Source organism: Onychomys torridus, chromosome 5, assembly GCF_903995425.1.
Source record: "Onychomys torridus chromosome 5, mOncTor1.1, whole genome shotgun sequence".
Classification (NCBI taxonomy): Eukaryota; Metazoa; Chordata; class Mammalia; order Rodentia; family Cricetidae; genus Onychomys; species Onychomys torridus.
This window is the reverse complement of record NC_050447.1, coordinates 75,927,920-75,952,988: the sequence shown is the minus strand read 5'-3', so window position 1 is coordinate 75,952,988 and position 25,069 is coordinate 75,927,920. Positions and strand designations below refer to the sequence as shown.

Sequence of the window (25,069 nt, the reverse complement as noted above, 5' to 3'; positions counted from 1 at the left end):
CAAAGTCATCACTTGCTCTTTGCTTGACCCTTGGTATTCAGTGATGTTTTTCTAAATCCTAATACTCAAAATCCTAGTGCTTTTTTCCCATTACATGAATTAAATAGAAAATAATATAAAATTTAAATGGCAATTTATTATATAAACTTGCTTTGCAATTGGCAGGTATATGTGTGTTGTCTTGCATATATCCTGCCAACAACTCTAAGAGGTAAGCATTACGGGTGAGGTAACTGAGGCACCAGGAAATTAAGAAATGCACTAAAGCTGGAAAGTTACTAAATTAGAGCTGGGCTCAATCAGGGCAGGCTGGCTGTAAACTTCAGCTCTGTCTGATCATCATTTCCTTAGCTAACACTGAGCTCTTAACACTTCCCTTCCTTATTATTTGACATCATGAGTCTGGCATACAATTCTGGAAAAAATCTGGTAATTGTAAGTAAAGGAAAAATAATTTAAAAGACAGTTCAAAAATTAGTTCTGTGCCATTAACACAGGTCATGGTTGTGCCTCTCCTGTGATGTCTCCTGGGTCTCTGGCCACTGTTGCCATCAGAAGCACTTTCTCAAGTTTAGGGAAAGAGCAAATTGAGAGTGACGAAGAAAGGAAAATGAAAGAATAACAAAGGCCATTGAAAACAGGTGACATTTCCATGAAAGTGGAATATGGCTTTAGTAAGTGACTTCATCCCCCTTGTCCTCAGTTGCCCAGTCTGCACTATGACATCAATGACATAGAGTTCCAGGGAGAACTCTACATCTACATACATAGGTCTTAAGGGGAGCCTCTGGCATGTAGTAAGCATTTATTTAATGTTAAGCTGTAATAATAGCATTACCTTATGTTTTTATATGAAGCAGATTGAGGCAAATTATAGTGACAGATTCCTAACATCATAAAACTATATATTTGGCTTCTTTACTCAGTATGCATTTATGACTGCATCTTATGAATTGACGTATTATTTTCCAAGATTATGACATGTTACTTTCTTAAGAAAACAGGATTGATTAAAAATGTCACTGTGGGGCAGAATATGGTAAAATTGGATACTTGGGAAAAAAGTAAAAAGTCTGTAATGTTTCTATGAACCCAGGTGTAATCCCACCCCTCCCTCCCACTATCTCTTGTAGCAGCCCTTCCTTGTTCTTGTCTTTCTCTGAACTCCTCCATCTCTGCATTCTCCCATTTCTCTCTCCATTCCCTTACTGGTGTTTTATCTTTCCCTTTTCTATTGACCACCAGGCGGCCAGCACAGGTCCTATGGTATCTATGGGATTCACCTTCTCAGACTCACATGTCTGATGAGTGCAGGATATCAATGGGGATATGAAGCACTGAGTTGACCTCAGGCTACGGCTTCCCAAGTGGACCAGAGGATGGAACTGCAGAAGAGGCAAAGGGATTCCCTGGCCAGGAGGTAGGGAGCAAGGATATGTTCTGTTTAGTAAGATCCCAGTCAGAACGAAAACCGATACTGAATTGCAGGACCTCAATGCCCAATCTTTGGAATATAAAATAAAACCAAATTTGCATATCCAAGGTTGTAAGCCATATTTTGTCCCCTTCTTAAGACATAAATGTCAGCTCTCACCATCATTACTCAGTCACGTTAGACATTTGGATTTAAGTTATGTTATCACTCTCTGAAGTATACATTTTTTTATTTTTTTTAGATGTTTAGATTCCTGGTGATGTCTAGTATTCTTTGTGCAGAGTTCGATTCGTTGCTAGGTAAATAATCATTTCACAGTCTTTCAGATGATGATGATGTTAAAAAAATAAGCCATTTTCATAGTTTCTCAATCACTGGCAACAATAGACAAATATTTACTGACTTATGAATGTCAAGTGACCCTCATGCGTCAAATCATGTGTCGTTGTAAGAACAAACAATTTAAGGAGAAATGTAACACTTAATTCCAAAATATTACAAAACATGCTAATGTTAATTTCAGGATGATTTCCAGTGATCATCTAATGATAAGAAACAAAAGGCACATGTATTTTTTGAGAATATATTGTTCTCCTCCTATGTAATTTACCCAAGATTATTTCTTCTCACGTGATTCCACAAATACTGCAAAAAACTCCTTTACTTTAGCTGTTTTCTAAGGACTTTACAGATCAGAAACCAAGATGTTATTGGGGTGTTAAGGGGTGCAGAACTGAAACATCTGCAATGATATGTTGATATTTTGAATTCTAAGTTCTCTATTTTGTTTCTAATTATCATGTGCCTCAAGGGAAGACCCTCCAATGAACTGATACTAATACTCCCTCAGAAAAGACAATAAACTAAAATGTCAACGTCAACTTTGGAAAACAATCAGTGCTGATCTTTTAAATTGGCAGAGAGAAACATGCCAAAGTCAGCACATGCACAACTCTGCACACGCCTCAGGTATACACTTCTTGTGATGCTTCTTAGTGTCCATAAAGGGGAATGTTCAAGCATAGTCACAGGAGTCTGGTCATGAGACCAAAATTCGTATGCTTTTCTTAGATATAGCATAGGCTTTTTTATTCATTTCCCAAAGAAAATAAAACCAAACGACTATAATTCAATATTATACACAAATAATTCAAATCTTCAGGCATGTCTTTAGCTTTAAATTGAGTACTAAACTAAAGCTGAGACATCATATAATGAAAACTCCAGACCAAAGAAGTGAATATTAAAAATAAACATTATAAGTCCACACAGAGAAGGCATTTTTTTTTAACGTGTTTAAGACATGATTTAAAACAAAAGTGTAACATAAAAAAGTCAATAGTATCAAAGATAGCACACCCTCATCTGAGTGACCAGGGAGTACTTGTGGCTTTTTAGGAGTTCACAGGATGATGATCAGCATTCATATACAGACAGGACTAACAACTGCCACATCTGTCAAAGCAATTTGATATTGCTGACTGAGTTTTCATCACCAAAACAGTGAACACAACAGGTTTCTAAAAGTAGAAAGTATCCAAGACTTTACATGAATTGACTTGTTTACTCTATTTTAGGGACCATTTATGACTAAATGAGCTGATATGAAGAAAAGTGGAAGAAACAAAGAGATAGGAAAAAGATGCAAGGGTGAGAGGACTAAATTGTAAAAGTTTCTTCAACATAGAGTGGAGCACTTTTAAACTCTGTATCTCCTAATTCTTTATGAGACTTTTCTCAGAATTTATGTGTACATGGCAACGATATTCTGCATTTAGAATTAGGCATCTATAATATGACAAAATATTCTAACACATTGCTAAAGAGACCTGTGCCTGTTATCACTAGTCCTTAAAGTCTGAGAATAAAGAAAGACTAAAATTTCTTGTGTAAAATTGTATCCCCTTTAGAACTAACTCTTCTTCTGGCTTAAAAATGAGATGCTTCAGCCTATAAATTCCACACTGTATTAATATCCTTTGGGGATTCAAGACCTGATGGATTGGGCAAAGTCTTGTACAAATTTTCTCAAAATCCATAAATCTTACATGGACATTGCCAAAATGTTCTTTCTTAATGCTTTGGAATGAAGTTGAACTAAAAAAATGTCTTAAATATCAGTGTTCCATGTTTTGATTAAAAACACACAGGCACATGCAGTTTTTCTTGTGGAACATAATCTAACCCATTTACATACTAAAGCAAGTACTGGAAAGTCATGGGATAAATTTTTTAACTAAACTGATTCTCCTTTGGAAGTTTCCTTGTAACTGATGTGATTTTGTAGCTTGTTTGTTTCTTGCCTCTTCCTTTACTTTTTATACTCATGATATGACCTTGACTGAATTTAATTTTCCCTTGATAATTTATGCGTTTTACAACTTTTCATTATTCAGTTTTCTGGGTTCTTAATCTGGCAGTTACCATTTTATAGCTGTTTTTTAGTTTACTGATATTTCAAAATATTTATGGCATGTGTTCACACATGTGCTTTCATGTGTGCTTGTGCACATGCATGCGTTCATGTGTGTATGTGTATGTACATGGTTTGTGTGTTTGCATATGTGTGTGGTATGTGTCTCTGCATGTGTGTGTGTTTTTGTGCCTGGTGTGTGTGTGTGTGTGTGTGTGTGTGTGTGTGTGTGTGTGTGCCAGAGTACAACATTGCAGAGTTGCATCTCTCTTCTCACCTTTATGTGGTGGGTTCTAGACATTAAACTCAGGCTACAAGGCTTGTAATGAAGCATCTTTTACTTACTGGGCCTAAACATTTTCAAGAGTGACGGTGACCTGCAGTAACTGAGAAAGCATACCCAGTTCCCAATACTGCCATGATGCATACTGTGACATTGCCGTTTATGGGATTTAGTAAGTTCAGTAAAGAGAAATGAAGACAGGCACACACACACACGCGCACACACGCACACACGCACGCACACAAACGTGCACACACACGCACACACACACTCACACACACATACACACGCATACATACACGCACACACACACGCACACATACACACACGCACACATACACACACATACACATACATGCACACACGTGCGCGCACACACACACACGCACACACGCACACACGCACGCACGCACGCACACACACACACACATGCACGCATGCACGCACACACCCCAAATGTATATTATATGGTGAAAACAGCACTTGCAAAGGCAGTGGGTAAACCCCACTTTTCCAAGTCGTTCTTACTGCCAGGTGACTGTGAAATTTCATTCACAGATGCCTTTGAAATGTTCTGAGATGAGTTAACTTAGAGTATGAAAATCCCATTTTAAAATCAATAACACATCACTTTTTAATCTTTGGAACTGAAGGTAATATATCTTGAAACCTTAATATAAGAAATACTGATTTAATCAAAATGAAGGGTTGAGACAGTCATCTACATAGTGAGAGTTTGTGTCTAGACACAGTGAGTTGTTAGTACTTTTACTCTGAGTGTGTGCAATCTTCTCAGAGTGGATTGATGATATTTATAGCCACTAAAGGGCCTCAAATAAAATTTTGGGGTTATTCAGTGTAGCTTTTCCATTCTTATGTTTACATGTGCTACTCTCCGTCATCACCCACTGGCCCTCAAATATTTGCTTTTATCATTACCTGTAGCTTTAAGGCTTTAATTTTTTCCTAATGTTAGCTTTCTATATCAAATTATCTTCTTTATTTAAGATGCATTTACACTTTTCTTGTTATTTTTTCCTTTAAAAATTCTTTGGAAATTTCAAACATGGATATATTAGTTACAGGCATGCTCACACTCCACTACCTCCTCCAATCCTATCCTCTCCCCTTCTTCTCTCCCACAAGTCCCATACTACTCTGATGAACTTTCTTTTGATCCACTGAGTTTAATTATGGCTATCTGAATGTGCAAGGGTAGGGGGTTTCTTAACTGGAACACAAACCCCTTATTATCAATAATTATACTACTGACTCCCTCTTCTTCAGCACCCATAAAATTTGGGGGGGATCTACATTACAAGAAAATCTTATTGTTTTAGTTTTTAGCTAAGTATAAAATTGAAGGACTTCATGGGATATTTCCTTGTAGAAATTCCTGCCAAATACTTCCATGGTTAAGTTGTTGGGATTTTCAATGATAGAAAAAGGTAGCAATAGTTTGCTAAAGAGTGTATTAATTATGAAACACCAAAGGTGTGCTTGACAAAGTATTGCCAAGGTTGAGTAAATGATAAAAAAGTGGTTCTTTTCAAACGCATCTGTACCATATTAAAGTCATTAATGTTAAAACAACATTTGTATACATAACCTAGCTATTAAATGAATCACCTATTGTGAACACAGACAAGAATCCTCTTCAGGGCTGGGCATCTAGCTCAATAGTACAATGCTCATTAAGAATATGGAAGGCCCTGCACTCCATCCCCAATGCCAGGAAAAGATCTGATATGACAATAGAGACATTTCTAAAGCACTAACCTGAAACACAGCCTTCAGGCTGCCGAGAATAGGAGCAGCTCATACTGTCCGACCAAAAGGACAAGAGTGTCTCTTCCATTCTGTGTCCTATGCAAAAATGAGCATAATAGTGCTTCCTAACCCATGATGGCTTTGAAGACATGGTGTGATGCTTATAAAGTAGTTGGCATTGGTCTTCACATATGGTGGGTATTCAGTGAAATGTCTGCTGCTACTACTGCTCAGAATAATTGCCATCCTATGCATTATGATGCTCTATCAATCATGCTAATATTATCACTAATGTTGTTACTGAAATAAATGTACCATAGAGTTTCACCTGACCTTTACAGAAGAACTAGACTGAAGTGTTTCAAATTATTCCATATGACAGAAAAGGAAGGAATACTTTCAAGTTTATGAAGCCAGAATTATACTGATAGCTAAAGCTAAACTTAATAAAGATGTAATGAAAGAAATTATAGACCTATTTTCTTGATGAACATAGATGCAAAAATTCTCAACAAAACACTTGAAAATTCATCTACTACAATCAAATATGCTTCATTCCAGGTGTGCAGAGATGGTTCAACATATGTAAGTAAACACCAGTGCTTCAATATAGACTCAGGGAAAGAAATCACTTGATCATCTCAATAGATGCAAAAAAGTCCTATGCAAAATTGAATAAATCAAAAACTATTATAAAAGCCCCAGCAAGATCAGGGAACTTTCCTTAACAACGTTTATATAAAACAAGCCTATATATAATGTCACACTAAATGTGGAAAAGCTAGAAGCATTTCTATTAACATCAGGAACAAGATGAGGATGACCAATGTCCATGCACCTTTTCAATATAGCATTCTAACTCTTAGCCAGAGCATACAGCGTAAAAAGAGAAGAGTTACAAATGTAAAAGGAGGAGATAAAAGTATTCTTTTTTAAATGACGTCTTTAAATTTGTGAAATATAATTACATCACTTTCCCCTTCCTTCCCCCCCTCCAGAACCTCTTTGTTCTCTTTCAAATTCACAGCCTTGTTTTTCATTAATTGTAGCTAGGTAGGGAGGTAGGTAGATAGATAATCCTGAATACATAACTACAACCTGCTCAGTCTGTATAATGCTACTTGTATTTTCGGAGTATATACTTAAAAGACTAAGTAGAGTCCATCAGAAAACTTCTATAACTGATAAATAGTTTCAGCAATGTGGCATTGTAAAAGATTTAATGCACAAAAATCAGTAGCTTTCCTATACACCAGTGACAAATATACTGAGAAAGAAACCAGGGAAACATTTTACACTAGCTCCCCCTCCCCAGAAAAAAAATTACCTCAGGATAACCTTAACTAAGAAAGTGAAAATTAAAATTTCAAAAAGCTAAAGAAAGAAATTGAGGAAGACAATAGAAGATGTAGAGATTGCCAATGCTCAGAGATCAGAAAAATAAAATTTGTGGAAAAAATCCAAAATACCAAAGGAAACCTACAGTTTCAATACAATCCCAATAAAAACCTCAATTGCACTTTGTCAGAAATAAAAAAAATGCAAAAATACATGCAGAAACACAAAAGATCCCATAGAGCCAAAACAGCCTTGAGCAGTAAGAGTACTGCAAGAGTTTTCAAAGTGAGGCACGAACTTGTCCTGCATCCCCAACTCTAGAGAAGCTTGTATTCTGAGCCATAACAGGAAAGTGGTAGACAGGAGCAGACCTGGGAGCTGCCATCTGGACTACAGTCTTCTGATGCTGAGGTCTAGTAGGGATCTAAATAAAGTTAAGTCACCTGAGGTCATAACTAAAGGTCTGCTCTTGAAAATTGCAAGATCCCCAGGGAAACTCAAATTCACTGATTTTAGAGCTGATACTTAAGATTAAAAACCTTTGAAGCTCAAAAAATAAAACAAAAATAAAAACATGGATTCACTTAGTTGCTGAAGATGTTAGTTTAGCAATTTGTATACATCAGAATTGGAATCAGAGTTATTGATGTACTTACAATCCAAATACTATTGTGGCCTGATGTCTGGTTCCTAGAAGGGAATATGAACAGAAATCCATCGGTGGTGTAGGTTTCTCAAGGGGACAGATACTGGTGAGGACAATACCCTCCCCGCAAATAACACTTGGCTAGAGCTTTGAATTTCAATTTAGCTCATGTTATTATAGTCAGCAAATGAAGTTTCATGTATGAAGTAGAAGAAGAAAAACCTGAAACTGTTAAGGTACAATTTGCTGGGTGTGTACAGTTTAGGAGTCAGTATCATTGAAAACACAGGCTAAGATGTTTCTACACTGTTCGTTTCTCAAGACCTGGGATACCAAGTCTTAGGAAAAGAAAATATATCATCCTGTATTGATTATTAGAGAGACTATTGTTTGTCTATGGGTGACCATGAGGTGGATTTAACTTGTTTCGGTCAGACAACTTTATGAAAGCCTCCATCTGACAGGTAGCTAACTCTTTCATGATCTAAACAGTTGTACAGGTTTTGCTTTCAGACTGTTGAGGGATGAGATCTGAGAAGTAACAAGGCTCCTTTTTATCTTACAATGGAGTTGGCAAAGTTGCTGTTTCATGTCTGATTTATGGGATAATTTTAGTAGAGGAGAATTGAACACTAAATGAATGTATAATCACCTGAGCAACATGAGAAGCAACACCCTTGGGAGGGCAGTGTACTGGTAAAGTGCTACATGCATAGGAGACATGGGACCTTCGGGCAGAGGACAGACTCTGTTTCTGAAACTTCATGTGTGAAAGGGATAACAGGGTGCTGATGTAGAGTAGCAGTTTTCAACCTTTCACAGGGGTCACCAAGATCACTAGAAAACACAGATATTGACATTACCATTTGAAACAGTATCAAACTTAGAGTTATAAAGTAGCAATGAAAATAATTTTATGGCTGAGGGTCAGCACAACATGAAAAACTGTGTTAAAGAGCCGCAGCTTTACCCCTGCTGGAGAGGCTGAGTAGGTTAAACATGCCATGCCCTCAGAAACTGCCTGGTATGAAGTTATCATTCCAAGAGTTAGCTAAATTCACTATTAGCAAATAAATTGGAAGAGTCTATGAATATTTTAAAGTAAAACCTAAGTAATCAGAAGTGTCCAATTTTCCAACTATTAATTAAAGAAGGTGATTCAGTAAAGATGAATATTGACTTTAGAGAATTTCAAGACATCTGGAAGCATTTTCTTAAAAAAGACATGAAGAAAGTAAACATACATTGAATAAAAGCATACCAAAATGTGCTATTTTCTCTTTTTTTGAAATCAAGGTAAAATTTATATTATTGAGACATACAGATTGTAGATAAGCAAGTTAACAAACTTAAATAACTATGTCTACCCAAGTAACCTTATCTAAAGCAAGATATGGAATGTGGTGGCCATGAGGACAGCTCCACAGTTGAGAGGGCTAACTAGAAACTTAGTCAATTGTCCTGGCCTAGTGAGATCATGGATCTTAGAAGAAAATCTACTATTGCCACTTTGCATAAATATTTAACTAAATTTTCAATTTTATCCTCACACCCACAGATAAGTGTAACCATCACCCCTCATCAAAGAAGCTTTCTTATACAGCAAATGGAGACCATTACACAAAACCACAACTGGACATGACACAGAGATCAATGAATATTATTCCAATGGATACAGCTGAAGCACAGCTTCTGCATTGAGTGCTCAGGGAACATCACAGAAGAGGGGCAGAAAGATCATTAAAAACCAGAATACCAAGAAGTCTGCTGTGAGACTGCCTCAAGTAAACACAGCTGCATAAACAGCATCTGAACAATGGCAATATCAATAGATAAGATAACTCAGAAGAGGAAAGATCTCATAGGGTCCCATCCCTAGACAAAGAACTATAGGCAAGTAAAGGCTACTAAGAGACAGGGAGAAATAGATTCTCCCAAGGATGTGCCTTCTGACTTGGTTATTCAACATTAATTGGCCACCCCTGAAACCTTATATATCTAAACAACAAAAATGGACTCAACAGGCTGTATTTATGTGTACATGCATATGTAACAATTACAATTGAAGAAAATGAGGCTGTCGATTTGAAAGTGAAGGGGAGAGGTTGGAAAGAGGGGATATACCAGGGGCTGGAGGGAAGGGGGGAAGTGATGTAATGATATTTTAAACAAAAGGTTAAAGATTAATCAATTAAATCCAATATAAAGCTCCATAGCTTTAGAATGGCTATTGTAATTGTGTAGCAGTTCACTGAGATGTAGACTTGGGTGATGTTAGTTTCAGTGTATAAAGTTTTTATTAGCAAATTCTGGTATTACTATAAATTAACTTTGTATTTATATGAAATTCATATAAACTGAGTCACACTATAAGCAATCTGAAGTGGCTGGCTGGTCTCTTCACCTCACTCTGCAAGATGTCATTATTTTATTTCATTATTACTTCTTTCAGTATTATTAAAATTTTGTTATAGTCTCTTTTTAAATCATACATTATTCAGTATTATTGACTTGCTACATATTTGGGGATAATCCAAACATTGTATTTTCTTCCTAACTCCTCTTTAAAATTTATTTTATTGTTATTAGACAGGGTTTTATAAGGGCACACTCCTCCACACCTCTTCCTCCTGTTAGTCCCCTTTGTTCCCCAGTTCATCTCCTTCCATGTCACTGCTACTTATATGATTTAATGAGACTATAAGTTCTAAGACACACAACTGAGAGAAAACATGTGGTATTTGTCTTTCTCATACTAGACTACCCTAATTGTCATCAGGGCACCTTAATCTAGTAACTGATGGAAGCAGGAACAGAGATCCATAGCCAAGCACTGGGCTGAGCTCAGGAATCCTGTTGAAGAGAGGGAGGAGGGACTGTAGAGCCAGAGGGGTCAAGGTCATCACAAGAGAACCCACGGAAACAACTAACCTGGGCTCATATGAGCTCACAAACTCTGGACCGACAGCTAGGAAGCCTGCATGGGACTGACCTACGTCCTCTACATATGTGTGACAGTTGTGTAGCTTGGTCTCTTTGTGAGACTCTTAGCAGTAGGATCAGAGCCTGCCCTTGGTGCTTGAGCTGGCTTTTGGGAACCTGTTTTCCATACTGGGTTGCCTTCTTGTCCAGCCTTGATACAAAGGGAGGAGCTTAGTCCTACCTCAACTTGTTATGCCATGCTTTGTTGACGCTCATGGGAGGCCTGCCCCTTTCTGAACAGAAACAGAGGAGTAATGGATGGGGGGCTGAAGGGAGGTGAGGGGGGCAGGGAACAAGAGGAGAGGAGGGAAGGGAAACTAAAGTCAGGATGTAAAGTAAATGAAATAAAATTAACAAAAAAATACTTAATAAGATTAAAATGTATATATTTGTATTGACATTTCGTTGCTCATACTAATAATTTTCAGTCCGCACATGTATCACTTCTTATTGACAGAATTTAAAATATGCTCTCTTTGTCAACAGACAGTATCGTTTTACTGATCCACATTTGACTCATTTTTTACAATTTTACATTTTACTTGTGTGTATGTGCTTACATGAGTGTATATGCATGTGTGTGTGTATGTGTGTGTGTGTGTGTGTGTGTGTGTGTGTGTGTGTGTGTGTGCGCGCGCAAGCAAACACTCATGTCCAAGTCCAGAGGCCAGAAGAGGACATAAAATCCCTCAGAGCTGAGGTTACAGCCATTTGTATCACTGGCTTGTAATGTGGGTACTTGAATCCAAATTTCAGTCCTCATGATTGCACAGCTTAACTACCAAGCCAAATTTATTCATATTCTATAGCTGTTAGAAACAGAAATCTAAAATCATCAATCATATCCACATTGGTTGATCATGTGTTTTAAAGTATAGAATTCTTTTTCCTTCTATTTTTTGACTAATTTTTCAAAAATTGTAATGTTTTCCTGATGAACTGCCCCTCTTATATTTTCCTGCTTATCTCTGTGTGTTCAAGTTTAGTTTGATACTTACAGTTACTCTGGGTTTTACAATTTGTGTTGATGATACACATATTTCCAGTCACTTCACCTTGGAGCTCTTTATAATCATAACCTTTTGTTTTCCTGGCACATAAATTATACACGACACATAGCTGGTCTTGATTTGTATTTTCTGTGATGCCACATACAGAATCCAGGGCCTCGTGCGTGCTGGGGAAGCACTCTTGTCACTTAGCCTTACCTCTGGCTATGCATCTTGCTTTCGAAACTGTCAGTCTGATAAGCAATGCCTGATGATTAGTTTCAGGTGAGACAACTATTGCTGTTGGAACTCGTCTGGCATTTTGTTGTTTTGGTTTGCCTGTCTGGTTGTATCTGCCTCTTCTGTGTTCCACCTCTTTTCCTCTCCTGCTTTCTTTGGGTCCAACAAACACATTTTATACTTGTACTTAAATGTCTCCAAGACTTTCAGCTTAATTTTTAAGACTATTTTTTTTTTTCTTTTGGTGGTTGCTGAACATTCATGTTAACATGTACTAAAAGTACTTCTGCTTAAATTTTATGGAACAAGTTGATAATTCATTGTTGTAATTGAAATAATAGCATTTGGCCAGAGTTAGCTTACAATACATAAGAATTAGTGGTAAGTAATTAGTCATTGTCTTTAAATTATTGCATGGTGTTATTTGAACACCAAAGAAGAAAACTAAAGTAGAAATTAGTATTAATTAATGAAGCATCAAATTATTATAAAAATTAGTGTGTTTGAAGCATTATGATCTTTTTGAAAAAGTGAATCACTGTATTATATGGTAACCAAGCACTGTTTGTTCACATAAAAATGAGCAGAATTTACTGCTTAACTCTACACGTCCCCCCTCTTTCTATCCCTCTCTTTTCCCCTCCCCTTCCACACAGGCTGATCTTGAACCTTCTGTGTAGCAGCAGATAACCTCAAATTCCTGATCCTCCGACTTTTACCTCCCAGCTGCTGGGACTACAGATCTACCACATGTAGTGTCATGATCACTTTTCCATTGCTGTGATAAGACACCATGACTAAAACAAATTGTAGAAGAAAGAATTTACTGAGGAACTGGCAGTCTCAGAGTGTTAGTGTCCAGTACTATCACGGTTGGGAACCTGGAAATAGGCAGCAGGAATGGCAGTGGAGCAGGAGCTGAGAGCTCACATTCTGATCCACCGGTTGGAGGAAGAGAGAGATATCTGGGAATGGTATAGGTTTTTGAAACCTCAAAGCCCACCCCCAGTGACACACCTCTACCAACAAGTCTATACCTCCTACTCCTTCCCACACTGTTCAAGCTGCTGGAGAGGAAGCATTTAAATATATGAGTCTACGGTAGTGAGCTAGAGTGGGATTCTCATTTAATCCAGCACAAATGGCTAACACACTGACATGACTTGTATATAAAGCAAGTTTCCAAGATCACTCATAAGTGCCAGGTGCCAAAATCCGACATAGAAGTTATTTCTTCTGGAAGGATATTTCCTAGTGCAGGAATAGGGCAGATAAATATAAAATTAGATATAAAAAGAAAGTATATTATTATGTTATTGATCAGGTGGACATGATAGGCCATTTAAAAGCAGCTAATAGAAAATATATCTGCAGTGTCTTAAAGGGTACATAATATTTTATTCTATGTTCTACTAGCAGCAGAAATTCTGGCTACAAATCCCACCTACACATCAACATGGAAGATAAAGGGCCATTACAATGTGAGTTGTTTTTATTTTTCTTTCCTCATGCCAGATAACAATTTTTCAAGCTTTTAAGGTAAAAATGACTTTAAAATAGCAATTTCAGTTAGTTCAACAAAGCAGAAAGCACAACCATGTTTACTAAAACAAATACACTTTCCAACATCTTGAACTGACTAGTTCTTACACACTATATTCATGGAGTTAAAGAACAACAGAAATAATGCTTTCACGTCCTTTGTATCCAACATGCAGATTCAGTCTTCATGTCCTAATGGAACCAATTTCTCTTTGCCAACAATTAAAGTGTTTCAGGACAGCCACAGTGTCAAGACCAATGAGCGGATTCAGAGATACATGTGCCATTCTTATTCTGAGGCTTGGGCATGAAGAAATCCAACACGCAACCCTTGATAATCAGGTGCATTCTGAGAAGAGGTGGCAATTCCATTAGTCCAAAGTTAGTAAGAAATACAGTGGAGTCATTAGCCAATCTGAAGTAGAGCATCAGATTTTGATTGATTGTTCTAGATTGAACTAAGGTCTTACATTTTCCCAGTAAGCATTATCTCTCTCATCTATAACCCCAGGTTTCTTTCTACTTTTTATTCCCATGCAGATTATCACTAGTTTGTCCAGGCTGGCCTTGAATTCTCTCTAGCCCAGTTATCCCAGTATATGAGCCTTTCTGCCTCATTCTCCTGACAAACTGAGGCTACAGTCCTTCTACAGCCTCACTAAAATATATGCATTTAACAAGATTCCCTAGCCTGATCCTCCTGATGTTCTATATTACTGATAAAGTTTGATCACACCACTCTTTTACTGGAACTGGTGAGAATATTGAACCCCGGGACCTAAGCCCAGATACTAAAATTGAATTGGGACAGTCCCAGCATAGAATATATTTTTTGTTTTGTTTTTCAAGATAGGGTTTCTCTGTGTAGCTTTGCGCCTTTCCTGGAACTCAGTTTGGAGACCAGCCTTGCCTCGAACTCACAGAGATCCGCCTGGCTCTGCCTCCCTAGTGCTGGGATTAAAGACATGCGCCACCACCACCTGGCCTAAATGTGTAGCCCAGGCTGGCTTCAAACTCGTGATCCTCCTGCCTCTGCCTCCTTCAGCAAATCCTACCGGCATGCGCCACCATGACCAGCAAATATTTTTGTAATTTTGTAAGCCAGAATAAAAAAAATTAGCAAACAACAACATGAGCTCATTATAAAGAGAGATGAGGACCACAACTCTTTAAAATAGTTGAGGAGAGAAAATCTTAGTACTGGGTCAGTCTCAAAACATTCAAAGAATAACAAGTGTTCACTGTTCCACTAGATATGTGCTCAGAATAGAGTTGGGGCTAGCATAAAAAGTAGCCAAACAAAGCCAGAGATAAAACAAAACGCCAAGATATTTTACAGTGTTCCAAACAGAAGGTGATAGATAGTCAATAGCCTGTCAAAAGCAAATAACAGACTCCCTTTGCTTCTGAGACTGTGATCTCCACAAAGGAAGTAGATGAAAAACACAAGGAAGCACAAACACAGCGCAAGACATGTTGCTTTGATGATTTATGTATGAGAGACAAAAAATAATTTGACTGAAGGATAAATGTAACAGTAGATGCTTGATCTGCCACAACAGACTAAACAAAAATTAGGACCTCAGAAGCAGTTTTGTGTAAGTCAGGATCCTACTGTAACATTTATTCCCAGACAAAACTTTAGGATTAAGCTCAGAAATAGGAAACTGAACACAACAGAACTTGAGTTTAACCAGCCAGGGAAGCATCAAAGCTCATCTCTGTTGGCTTTTCACAACCGTTCACTCTAGAGACATTCATTCCTGAATTAATTTCATCAACATGCTGAGATGTAGCAATTGCATCATCTCTTAGGGTAGACACCACCCTCTCACTTAGAAAAGCCAGCCTCTGTGCTCCAGGGTTAGGACATTTCTAGCAATGAGAAGGAATGGCAGTCTGGGCCTTTTATTCTACACCAGGATTGTGTAAAAGGCTAACTTTAAATAATAACAATTAAAAATGTATGCTCAAACATTTTAAAAAAGAAACTCAACTCAATCAAATGGAAAAACCTTTAAGGCAATCAATAAAGAATACAATTTTAGTAGTTTAATAGTTCTGATGACAAATTTAAAATAATGAAATCTGTTCAGGATTATGGAGCTTGAAATAATTTTCACAATTGCAGTATAGCAGAAAATCACCATTAGGATAGCTAAGTTTAGTTTAATTCTAGTCAAAAAATGTTATGTTTCAATTAAAAATAATGCCCTTGATTCAGCTAGTAAACTTCTTCTGTGACATGGATCACTGTCCTCAGTTTGCATCCTGAAGACAGTTACATTTCTAATTAGGTGGTGAGTGCCATTTGAAAGCAACCTATTCAAATGTCAGAAAGGCTGTTAGTAGTCGTGGCTGCTCATATATACAGTTCAGACATTCTTAAAAGGTAAAATTCTTCTAATAAACCACCCCTGGAATCTGAAAATCCAAAAGAGACTTTGCTTCAAGTGCATATAACCATTATCCACATATTTATGAATTCCAAGAACACAATCTGGGTTCCCTTGCCAAGTAAGTTCAACAAGAATTTCTAGAGAAGCCAAGAACTTTAAATTAAATTAGGCTGAAAGAACTTTAAATTAAATTTTGGACATAAGTTACAAGATACATCTGTGTTTTGGAGACTGGAGACCACTGATTTGATGTAACTGGGTTCCAAAGGAGCCTAGAGCATGCTGCTTTCAGCAGAACAGATAAAATGGAAACTAGTGTGTGACTGTATAAAAAAGAAATTTCATTTTTAAACATTATCAAGTGTAATAAATCTTTATAGAAAAGAAATACAATGAAGTGGGTATAAGTAAAACAGGTTATTGTTGGAATTCTTATGTTCAGGTCAGGTATAAGTAAAACAGCTTATTGTTTGCATTCCTTAGGTCAAACATAGAGATTTGTATTGTGAGAAAGAATCAATTTTATAAAGCCATCATTCACAGGGAGTCTCCTACATAGATCATCATCTCTACTCTGCCTCATAGAACTCTAGTAACCTATTTTGTTAGTTTGTTTTCATTCTGTTTCTGTTTTCCTTTTTGTGGTACTGGGGATTAAAACTGGGGTCTCCATTTCTGCTAGACAATCTAACTTTCTATATTACATCAAAGATATTTATGTTATTATTTTTAATTATGTATATAAATGTGTGGGTTGCAAGAGTGACCGGAGGTGTCAGATCCCCTGAGCTGGCTTTACAAGTAGTTTTGAGCCTACTGAGGTGGGTTCTGGGCACTGAACTCTGGTCCTCCTAAGTGCTTTTTGTTTCTCTATGGTGCTAGGGCTCAAAGCCAAGGCCTTTGAAAGTCTATCAAGCTCTGTCTGGAGCCAAGTATTCTTAGAAAAGACAAAGCTAGATTCAGCTCAGATTTGTATATGGCAAGTGCAGTTGAAACAATCTGAGGTGTGGAAAATGTTCATACTCATTGTGATTATTTTGGAATTCTGATGGTGCTGTGGATATCGTTCTGTATAAATAAAGTTCTGATTGGCCAGTGGCCAGGCAGGAAGTATAGGCGGGACAAGAGAGAAGAGAATTCTGGGAAGTAGAAGGCTGGGGAGAGACACCACCAACCGCCGCCATGAAAAGCAACATGTAAAGACACTGGTAAGCCACAAGCCATGTGGCAAAGTATAGACTAACAGAAATGGGTTAATTTAAGATAGAAGAAGTAGATAACAAGAAGCCTGCCACGGCCATACAGTTTCTAAACAATGTAAGTTTCTGTGTGCTTTCTTGGTTGGGTCTGAGCGAATGTGGGACTGGCAGGTAAGAGAGATTTGTCCTGACTGGGCCAGGAAGGAAAACTCTAACTACATGATGGCTCCCTGTTTTATCCATCATCTAAATACTATTTGAAAATGTAACAACTCCTTGTCAAGTATACTTCAAATGCTACATCTTTTTTATTATGTGGTTTATTTAACTCCCCCTCACCACCATCACAGTCTATTTCTAATGCACAGTTCAAGAACATACTTTGTTGTGTGATTCTTTAATGCTTTTAATAAAACTAAGATGTTACTGGGAATAATTGGTAATAGGTCAGAGATCTATTTTCAATGTGCATTCTACAAAAATTAATTCTGTGAGAGGCTACTTGTAAGACAACTTTATAGGCAAATACTGGAGAAATGCTAGACAGAATATCTTCACAATCATCTTGAAGATTCTTTGGAGGACATATTCACTGAAATAAAAAATTTATTTAACAATCACCCATTATTATAAGCTTCAAGCCTGCAACAATGCTTGGTATAGCAAACATCCAGAAGATATGATTAAATGGATGAGTGAGTGAATAAAGGTGGTAAATAATTCTTCACTGAAGAAACTTCAAATATCGTCCATTCAGAGAATGTCATACTTATTAATGAAAGATCACAGGAATCATTTTTCCCTGTTAACACTATAGAATCTTCTAAGCATGTTAAAATTAAACAAACAAACAAACAAACAGAATAACTAAGAAAGAAAAATACAACAAACATGAAACTTCTACTTGTGTTAAGAATTTTAACATCACAAAGATAACAGAAAACCCAGCAGTATCTTGGGAATGCCTTCCTTACATAGAGAGGACTTCAGAAGCAGTGTGAATGAACATCTCACTTCACAGAATACAATATCTCCTCATTCCTGAAAGTGGGGTGACCTGATATTAGGTCTTAGAATCAAAAGATTCTTATCAATATCCTTTTCTGGAAATTCTTGAATTGGGGGAATTGCTAACATCTTTTGTAACCTGTGATATTAGTTTTTTTTCTCCTTTATTTATTTATTATATTTGCATTGTAATTTTACACATCAGCCATGGGTTCCCCTTTCCTCCCCCCTCCCGCCCCCGCTGCTACCTCCCCTCAGCCCCTGCCCTCCATTCCCATCTCCTCCAGGGCCAAGATTCTCCTGGGGATTCAATTCAACCTGGTGGATTCAGTACAGGCAGGTCCAGTCCCCTCCTTCCAGGTTGAGCAATGTGTCCTGTGTAAGCCCAAGGTTCCAAACAGCCAGCTCATGCACTAAGGATAGGTCCAGGTCCCACTGCCTGGGTGCCTCCCAAACAATTCAAGCTATTCAGTTGTCTCACTTATCCAGAGAGCCTGATCTAGTTGGGGCTCCACAGCCATTGGTTCATAATTCATGTGTTTCCATTAGTCTGGCTATTTGTCCCTGTGCTTTTCCAATCTTGGTCTCAACAATTCACACTCTGACAGTCCCTCCTCTTTCTCGACAATTGGACTCCTGAAGCTCCACCTGGGGTGGCCAAGGATCTCTGCATCCACCTCCATCAGTTATTGGATGAGAGTTCCAGCATGACCGTTAGGGTGTTTGGCCATCTGATCACCAGACTAGGTCAGATCAGGCTTTCTCTTGACCATTGCCAGTAGTCTACAGTGGATGCATCATTGTGGATTTCTGGGGACCTCTCTAGCACTTTGCTTCTTCTTGTTCTCACGTGGAAAGGTCTTCACCAACCCCACATCTGACAGAGGGCTGATATCCAGAATATATAAAGAACTCAAGAAATTAGACATCAAAATTCCCAACAGTCTAATTAAGAAATGGGCTATAGAACTAAACAGAGAATTCTCAACAAAGGAAGCTCAAATGGCTGAAAGACATTTAAGGAATTGCTCAATGTCCCTAATTATCCAGGAAAAGCAAATCAAAATGACACTGAGATACTACTTTACACCTGTCAGAATGGCTAAGATCAAAAACATAGAAGACAGCTTATGCTGGAGAGGATGTGGAGCAAGGGGAACTCTCCTCCACTGCTGGTGGGAATGCAAGCTTGTACAGCCACTTTGGAAATCAATATGGCACTTCCTTAGAAAATTGGGAATCAATTTCCCCCAAGACCCAGCTGAAGCACTCTTGGGCATATGCCCAAGGAATGCTCAATCATACCACAAGGGCATTTGCTCAGCTATATTCATATTAGCATTGTTTGTAATAGCCAGAACCTGGAAACAACCTAGATGCCCTTCAACTGAAGAATGGATAAAGAAAATATGGTACATATACACAATGGAGTACTACTCAGCAGAGAAAAACAATGACATCATAAGGTTTGCAGGCAAATGGATGGATCTAGTGATTTTAGTTTTTAAAACTAAATTAAATTAAAACTGTAATTCACAAAGGCCATCTACAAATATACCCACTTACTGATTTAAAGCAATAATGAATAAGAAAATAATGCATCAAAACACGATGGGCAAGTATGAAACAGTGGACAACTGGTTCAATGACACTTATAGAGAAATCAAGCAGTTTTTCTTTTAGATGAGCTGGTGTAAACTCTAGGATGTGCATACATATAATCATTGATCTGAGAATGCACTGACCATTGGTTATTTAATACAAATTGAGTAATTTAGGAATAATTTTCTACTGTTACATGGGAAATAGCCTCAACTACATCCTCTATCAATCATCTATCTATCATCTGTCTGTCTATCTACCTATCTATCTATCTATCACCTATCAATCAGTTATCTATCTATCATCTATCTATCTGTCTATCTGTCTGTCTGTCATCTATCATCTATTTTATTCCTTTCCCCCTTCCCTGCCAGTTTTTGTTGTTGTTATTTTTAAGACAAGCTCTGCTTACTTATCTGAGACTGACCTTTTACTCATCATCATACTACTTCAGTCTCTTGTATGAGGTTCAGCTAACAAATCATATGAGACCACAGAAGTAAGGCATGCATAGGCCAATGTCAAAGTGTTTTCATGTCTATATGATAGATGCTATTAAGAAATAGCAATATTTCCTTGAACCAAATAAAGAACTTTTCATAAAAATACATTTGATCAGTATCTATCATAGCCATGAGCTAATATAGTTTAATAAAAGTACATTTTTAAAAGACACAACTAATATTTTTCATGGTATTATTTAGTTAAAAATTCTTTTTCTTCAAAATTTCAATTGCCAGTATAGATACTCATGAATTCTCTTAGAAAAACTTTGTTACTGGTAAGAAGTTCTTTTGAATATTTAAATTTTGTCCTCTACATCACATAACAGATAAAAAGATTGATCACAATATATTTCCATACTTACTGTCCTATTTTTTAATTGTGTGTTAAAAGCAACCAACCATACAATTCAGTGGAAAAAATAAACTTTTGTAACAAGTGTTTGCAGCTGTGCAGACAACTATACACATGCTGACCTAAGGAGAAGGGAAACACAATGCAGCAATACATGTGGATGATTGTCTGACCTCATAGATGTCGGATGATGTCATGCAATTGTATAGACAAACACAAGGATTAGTATTTCGTTTCATTTTTTTGACCCAAACTACTGAATTCTTCACATGTTAAACACCAATCGGAATGAAATCAAACCCTATTCTGTCTTTGGAACCCCACATGCCCTTCTATCACATTAAAATGAATATAATGAATTAGTGTCTTATAAGTGTTTATGAAAGAAAGACGAGCACTCCTACCTCCATTATCTTTGAGATGCAGTGCTATCTTGGTGTCATCTGAAAGAGAAGTTGGAAGTTATTACAAAGGAAAAAGATTTTAAAGATGCCTGAATCTCATACTGGCTAAGTGAATTAAATGCATTAACTTAAACACTTGCTTTTCAGACTTTAGAGAGTAAATTCTAGCTTAGTAAGAGAGCAAGCACCAATTTTATATGATGTAGTAATAAAATTTCTCTCAGTGATTGTTTGGACTAAGGTATTAGTTAGATATCTGAGCCCCAACTCTGTGACAATGATAAAAACTGTAGTTGTAGTATGAAATATATTTTTGACTTTCTAAAACAATTTACAATAGAACTTTATTTATTGAAATCAAGACTGAAAATATTACAGAGTAAGAGGAACAGCTAGGATTTATCAATATTTAAAGATTTGTCTTAAAACTTTATATCAGTAATGGATACATCTATATCTGAATGGATAAACATGGGGTATGAGTTTTCCATTTCAAAAGTTATATTTTACTATGAAAGTGTTTCAATTAAAGCATTTTTTCACAGTCTTTTGAATAATGACCAAAAATAATCTGAACTTAACGCTATGTTCCCTTTAAGAGAAAAAAAAAAAGCAATTGGCATTTAACCTCCATCTCTCTTCATCCCGCTAACTTAAATTTCATTCAAAAGCTAAGGCTTCAAATTTAACTTCCTACTCCAAAGAAAGCAGCGCTTATGACAATAAGATATGAAAGTATGTTCTTCTCTAAACAGATATACTGTATACTTCTTACTAATACCATATAGAATAGAAAGTTACCAAACATTGACTATCAAATTTCCTCCACACACAGATTTTACCTAAAAACACTTTAGTAGTTTTATTTTCTCCATAAAAGGAGGTCCCCTTCAAGAAAAATTTTGTGATGCTCACAGTGTCTCTGTGATTGACTGCATTCAGAAAATACTCCTATATCACTGTATGTGTGTAAAATGACCTACTGCTCAGAATTTCATATCAATAGTCATTTTGTGTATATTTCTTTTGAATCCTGTGTCAGGAATGAAGTTTGGTGACAACTAAATTTAGTCACATAAAAAGAAGCAGGTGGGGGGGGGTTGGGGATTTAGCTCAGTGGTAGAGCACTTGCCTAGCAAGCGCAAAGCCCTGGGTTCGATCCTCAGCTAAAAAAAAAAAAAAAAAAAAAAGAAGAAGCAGGGGGAACAAAGAGCCAGATTATTCATAACTACTAAGGCTTAACAAGAGGAATGGCATATATAAAGAATTTCAGCATATGTTTCAGTAATTCAGAATCTGAGAAATCCTTTAGAAAGTTAATTGACCAAACAATATTTTTTTGCCTCTACTAAACAGTAAACAATCTTTTCTTCCCTATAAAAATAAGCAAACCATCTTGGCACCTTCCGTGGGCAGGCTGGTGGGCAGCTGGGATGTCATGGCTCTCCTGGTGGTGGTCAGGACTCTGAATTGCATGGTTGTTGTGTGTGAGGTTGTGGTAGTTTGAGATGTCTCCGCTGGCTCTGTGCTCTCACACATCTTCTCTTTGGACTAGCAGGAGATACAGAAGTGAAAATCAGCAGACTGGACATATTTGTGTCTTAAACTTACATCAAAAGAATTGGACTGTAAAGCACAAAAACATCTCAAATTGATAGGAACGGTAAATCATTTTTGGGTCAGACTATTCATACATTTTGCTAATTTATGAAGAATATAAGATAAGAGAGAGGGGGTGTAACAAATTACATACTTCTTTAGCTATTTGGAATCATCATTTTCATCTGTGTTTAACCTTTTGTATTATTCTTTATCTTGCCCTTGTTTATATGATAGATATATCTAAGAAATATGTAATATCAAAAAGTAAAAGAAATTAAAGTTAGAAGGAAAGCATGTGCCTATGGAGAAGACTTAACATCTATTTGGATGGACAAAGGGACAATGCTATATCTTAAACATTTCTTCATTGCCCCAGACTCTTTTATGATCTCAAAATTAATCTTCTCCAAGTTGAGCAGAAATTTTAGATTTTGTTTTCGCTTACGAAATATTCAAAAGCACACAGATGAAGCCCTCATACAAACCAAGCCTAATTGTTCCTAGCAGGGCTATACAGAAGATACCAGGGAGACACACATTTCCCATTTATTTATTTATTTATTTATTTGTTTGTTTATTTATTTATTTATTTAGTCATAACCTACACAAGTAAATTCCACAACTTTCACAAGTAAGGACTCCAGATTCTGTAGTTAAAAGTTGATGTAAACAGCCTCTTTGGGCTTCAAAGACTGTTGCTCTGATGAAAGGTGGCTGCTCTAAACATGGGCGGGACTAGGACATTTCTGAAAATTGTTAGTAAGTAACTGTCTCGGCATTAGTGGAGGATGAAGAATCTTTTCAGAGCGAATGAAGAGTCCCTGGGAAGCAGCTTTTTTTAGTCAGATATACTACAGGTTTAGGCTTGTTCTGTCCTCAAATCGCCATATCTTCTCAGCTCCAAAGACCCAAAAATCCCTTTAGCACTTACTCCTCATTAGCTATAATCTACAATTCAGACAGAAATCTCTAGAACTGTTCTCAAAGCTCATTTATCTTATTTCATTCCACTTGTCTATCTTTCTAAAGAAATTCTTCTCCTTTGAACTCATGATAAATGCTCTGTTAATCTCCCTTCTTCCATCATCTTCACCTAACTTTTCAATACCATCAAGTATCTCATATTTTTTAAGCACCTTGTTGGAAAATGCCCAATTCTGCACAAAGCAAAAGATCTTCCTTAACCTTTCCCACTCCGAAGTTAGGCAGGACAGAATGGTCTCCCCAACTGGAACCTCCACAAACTACTCAGCAGTCTTATTCAGAAAATCAACAGTGCCTGGAAACGACTTCGTGTTTGGATAATCATGTTTAAAGGCCTGGTACCAGTTCCTTCACTCAACAACCACAATCCCACAGTGATTCTCCCTGTTTTGACCTGGGTTCACCTTTCATATCCTCGATGAAAGAGACCATCAGCAGGATTTCTTTACACACCATACTTGTTTGCCCTGAACATGTGCCCCCTTTCTTCTATTCCAGAGAATAGCTACCAAAATTCCTTATAGATATACTTTCTAGCTGCATTCAATTCAGTCCACGCTTTGAGTTTTGTAAACTTGATATTTGGATGAATTTTTTTTTCTTTTCAACATCAGTCATTCGTCATTCTCTGATGACTTGTTATCGCTAACATTCAAATGTATGTATGTAAGCATGCCTAATCTTATACTCTACCCCTCCTCCCCACCAAATGCTCCACAATACATGCTGGCACTGCATTTTTCTACTTTTCCATCCAGTCATGTTTAGACTCCCTTGCAGTTTGTTGTATCTTGGTCATTTCAGACTCTCGGTTTCCTCACTTAGTTACAATTCTACTACTGTAGCATGTTCAACTGGGAATTTCTCCTATTATTAGTGTTTCCACATCTCTCCATAGTCACCAAATCTCCCAAGGGAAACCTATGGCTAATTCATATTGGCGAACACAGATGCCCACTCCTGGTTTCTGTGACAGACACCCACTTATCTCCTGACTCCTCTCTTGCAGCTCCCTTGCTTCCTTCTCATTCTACCTCCCTTTAGGTTTGTAATCTTACATATATCTCTTGACCTTCACTTTCACTCTGTGGTTTTTCATGCACTTCCACCTCTACACCCAGGATTTTGTTTTACATTTTGATATTGAATGTTACAAATCTGCATCTCAAGTTGACCTTCTTCTCTTGAAAACTAAACTCAAGCATTCATCGATTGAAAAGACATATTTATGTGGATATCCTGGACATCTCAAAATAAAGAAGTCTGAGATAGAATTTGCTTTCTATTGCTCTCAATGAGTAGTTATTGTTAAACATCTTTGTGTTGAAGGTAAAATCTTAGATTTGGATTGCTTTTGCATTTACAAAAGAAGATG

General features: G+C 37.1%; 1 protein-coding gene across 5 annotated transcripts in view; it reads right to left on the bottom strand.

Annotated features, from left to right (window-relative positions):
* The window catches only part of Plxdc2 (plexin domain containing 2), a 410,802-nt gene that overhangs the window by 26,860 nt on the left and 358,873 nt on the right, over positions 1 to 25,069 (bottom strand). For all 5 annotated transcript variants that reach the window (XM_036187497.1, XM_036187498.1, XM_036187496.1 and 2 more), the window contains 2 exons: positions 22,512 to 22,659; positions 21,109 to 21,147 (listed from right to left, as the gene is read on the bottom strand). In XM_036187497.1, coding sequence (XP_036043390.1) covers positions 21,109 to 21,147; positions 22,512 to 22,659 — 187 coding nt within the window. The remainder of the gene's footprint in view (positions 1 to 21,108; positions 21,148 to 22,511; positions 22,660 to 25,069) is intronic.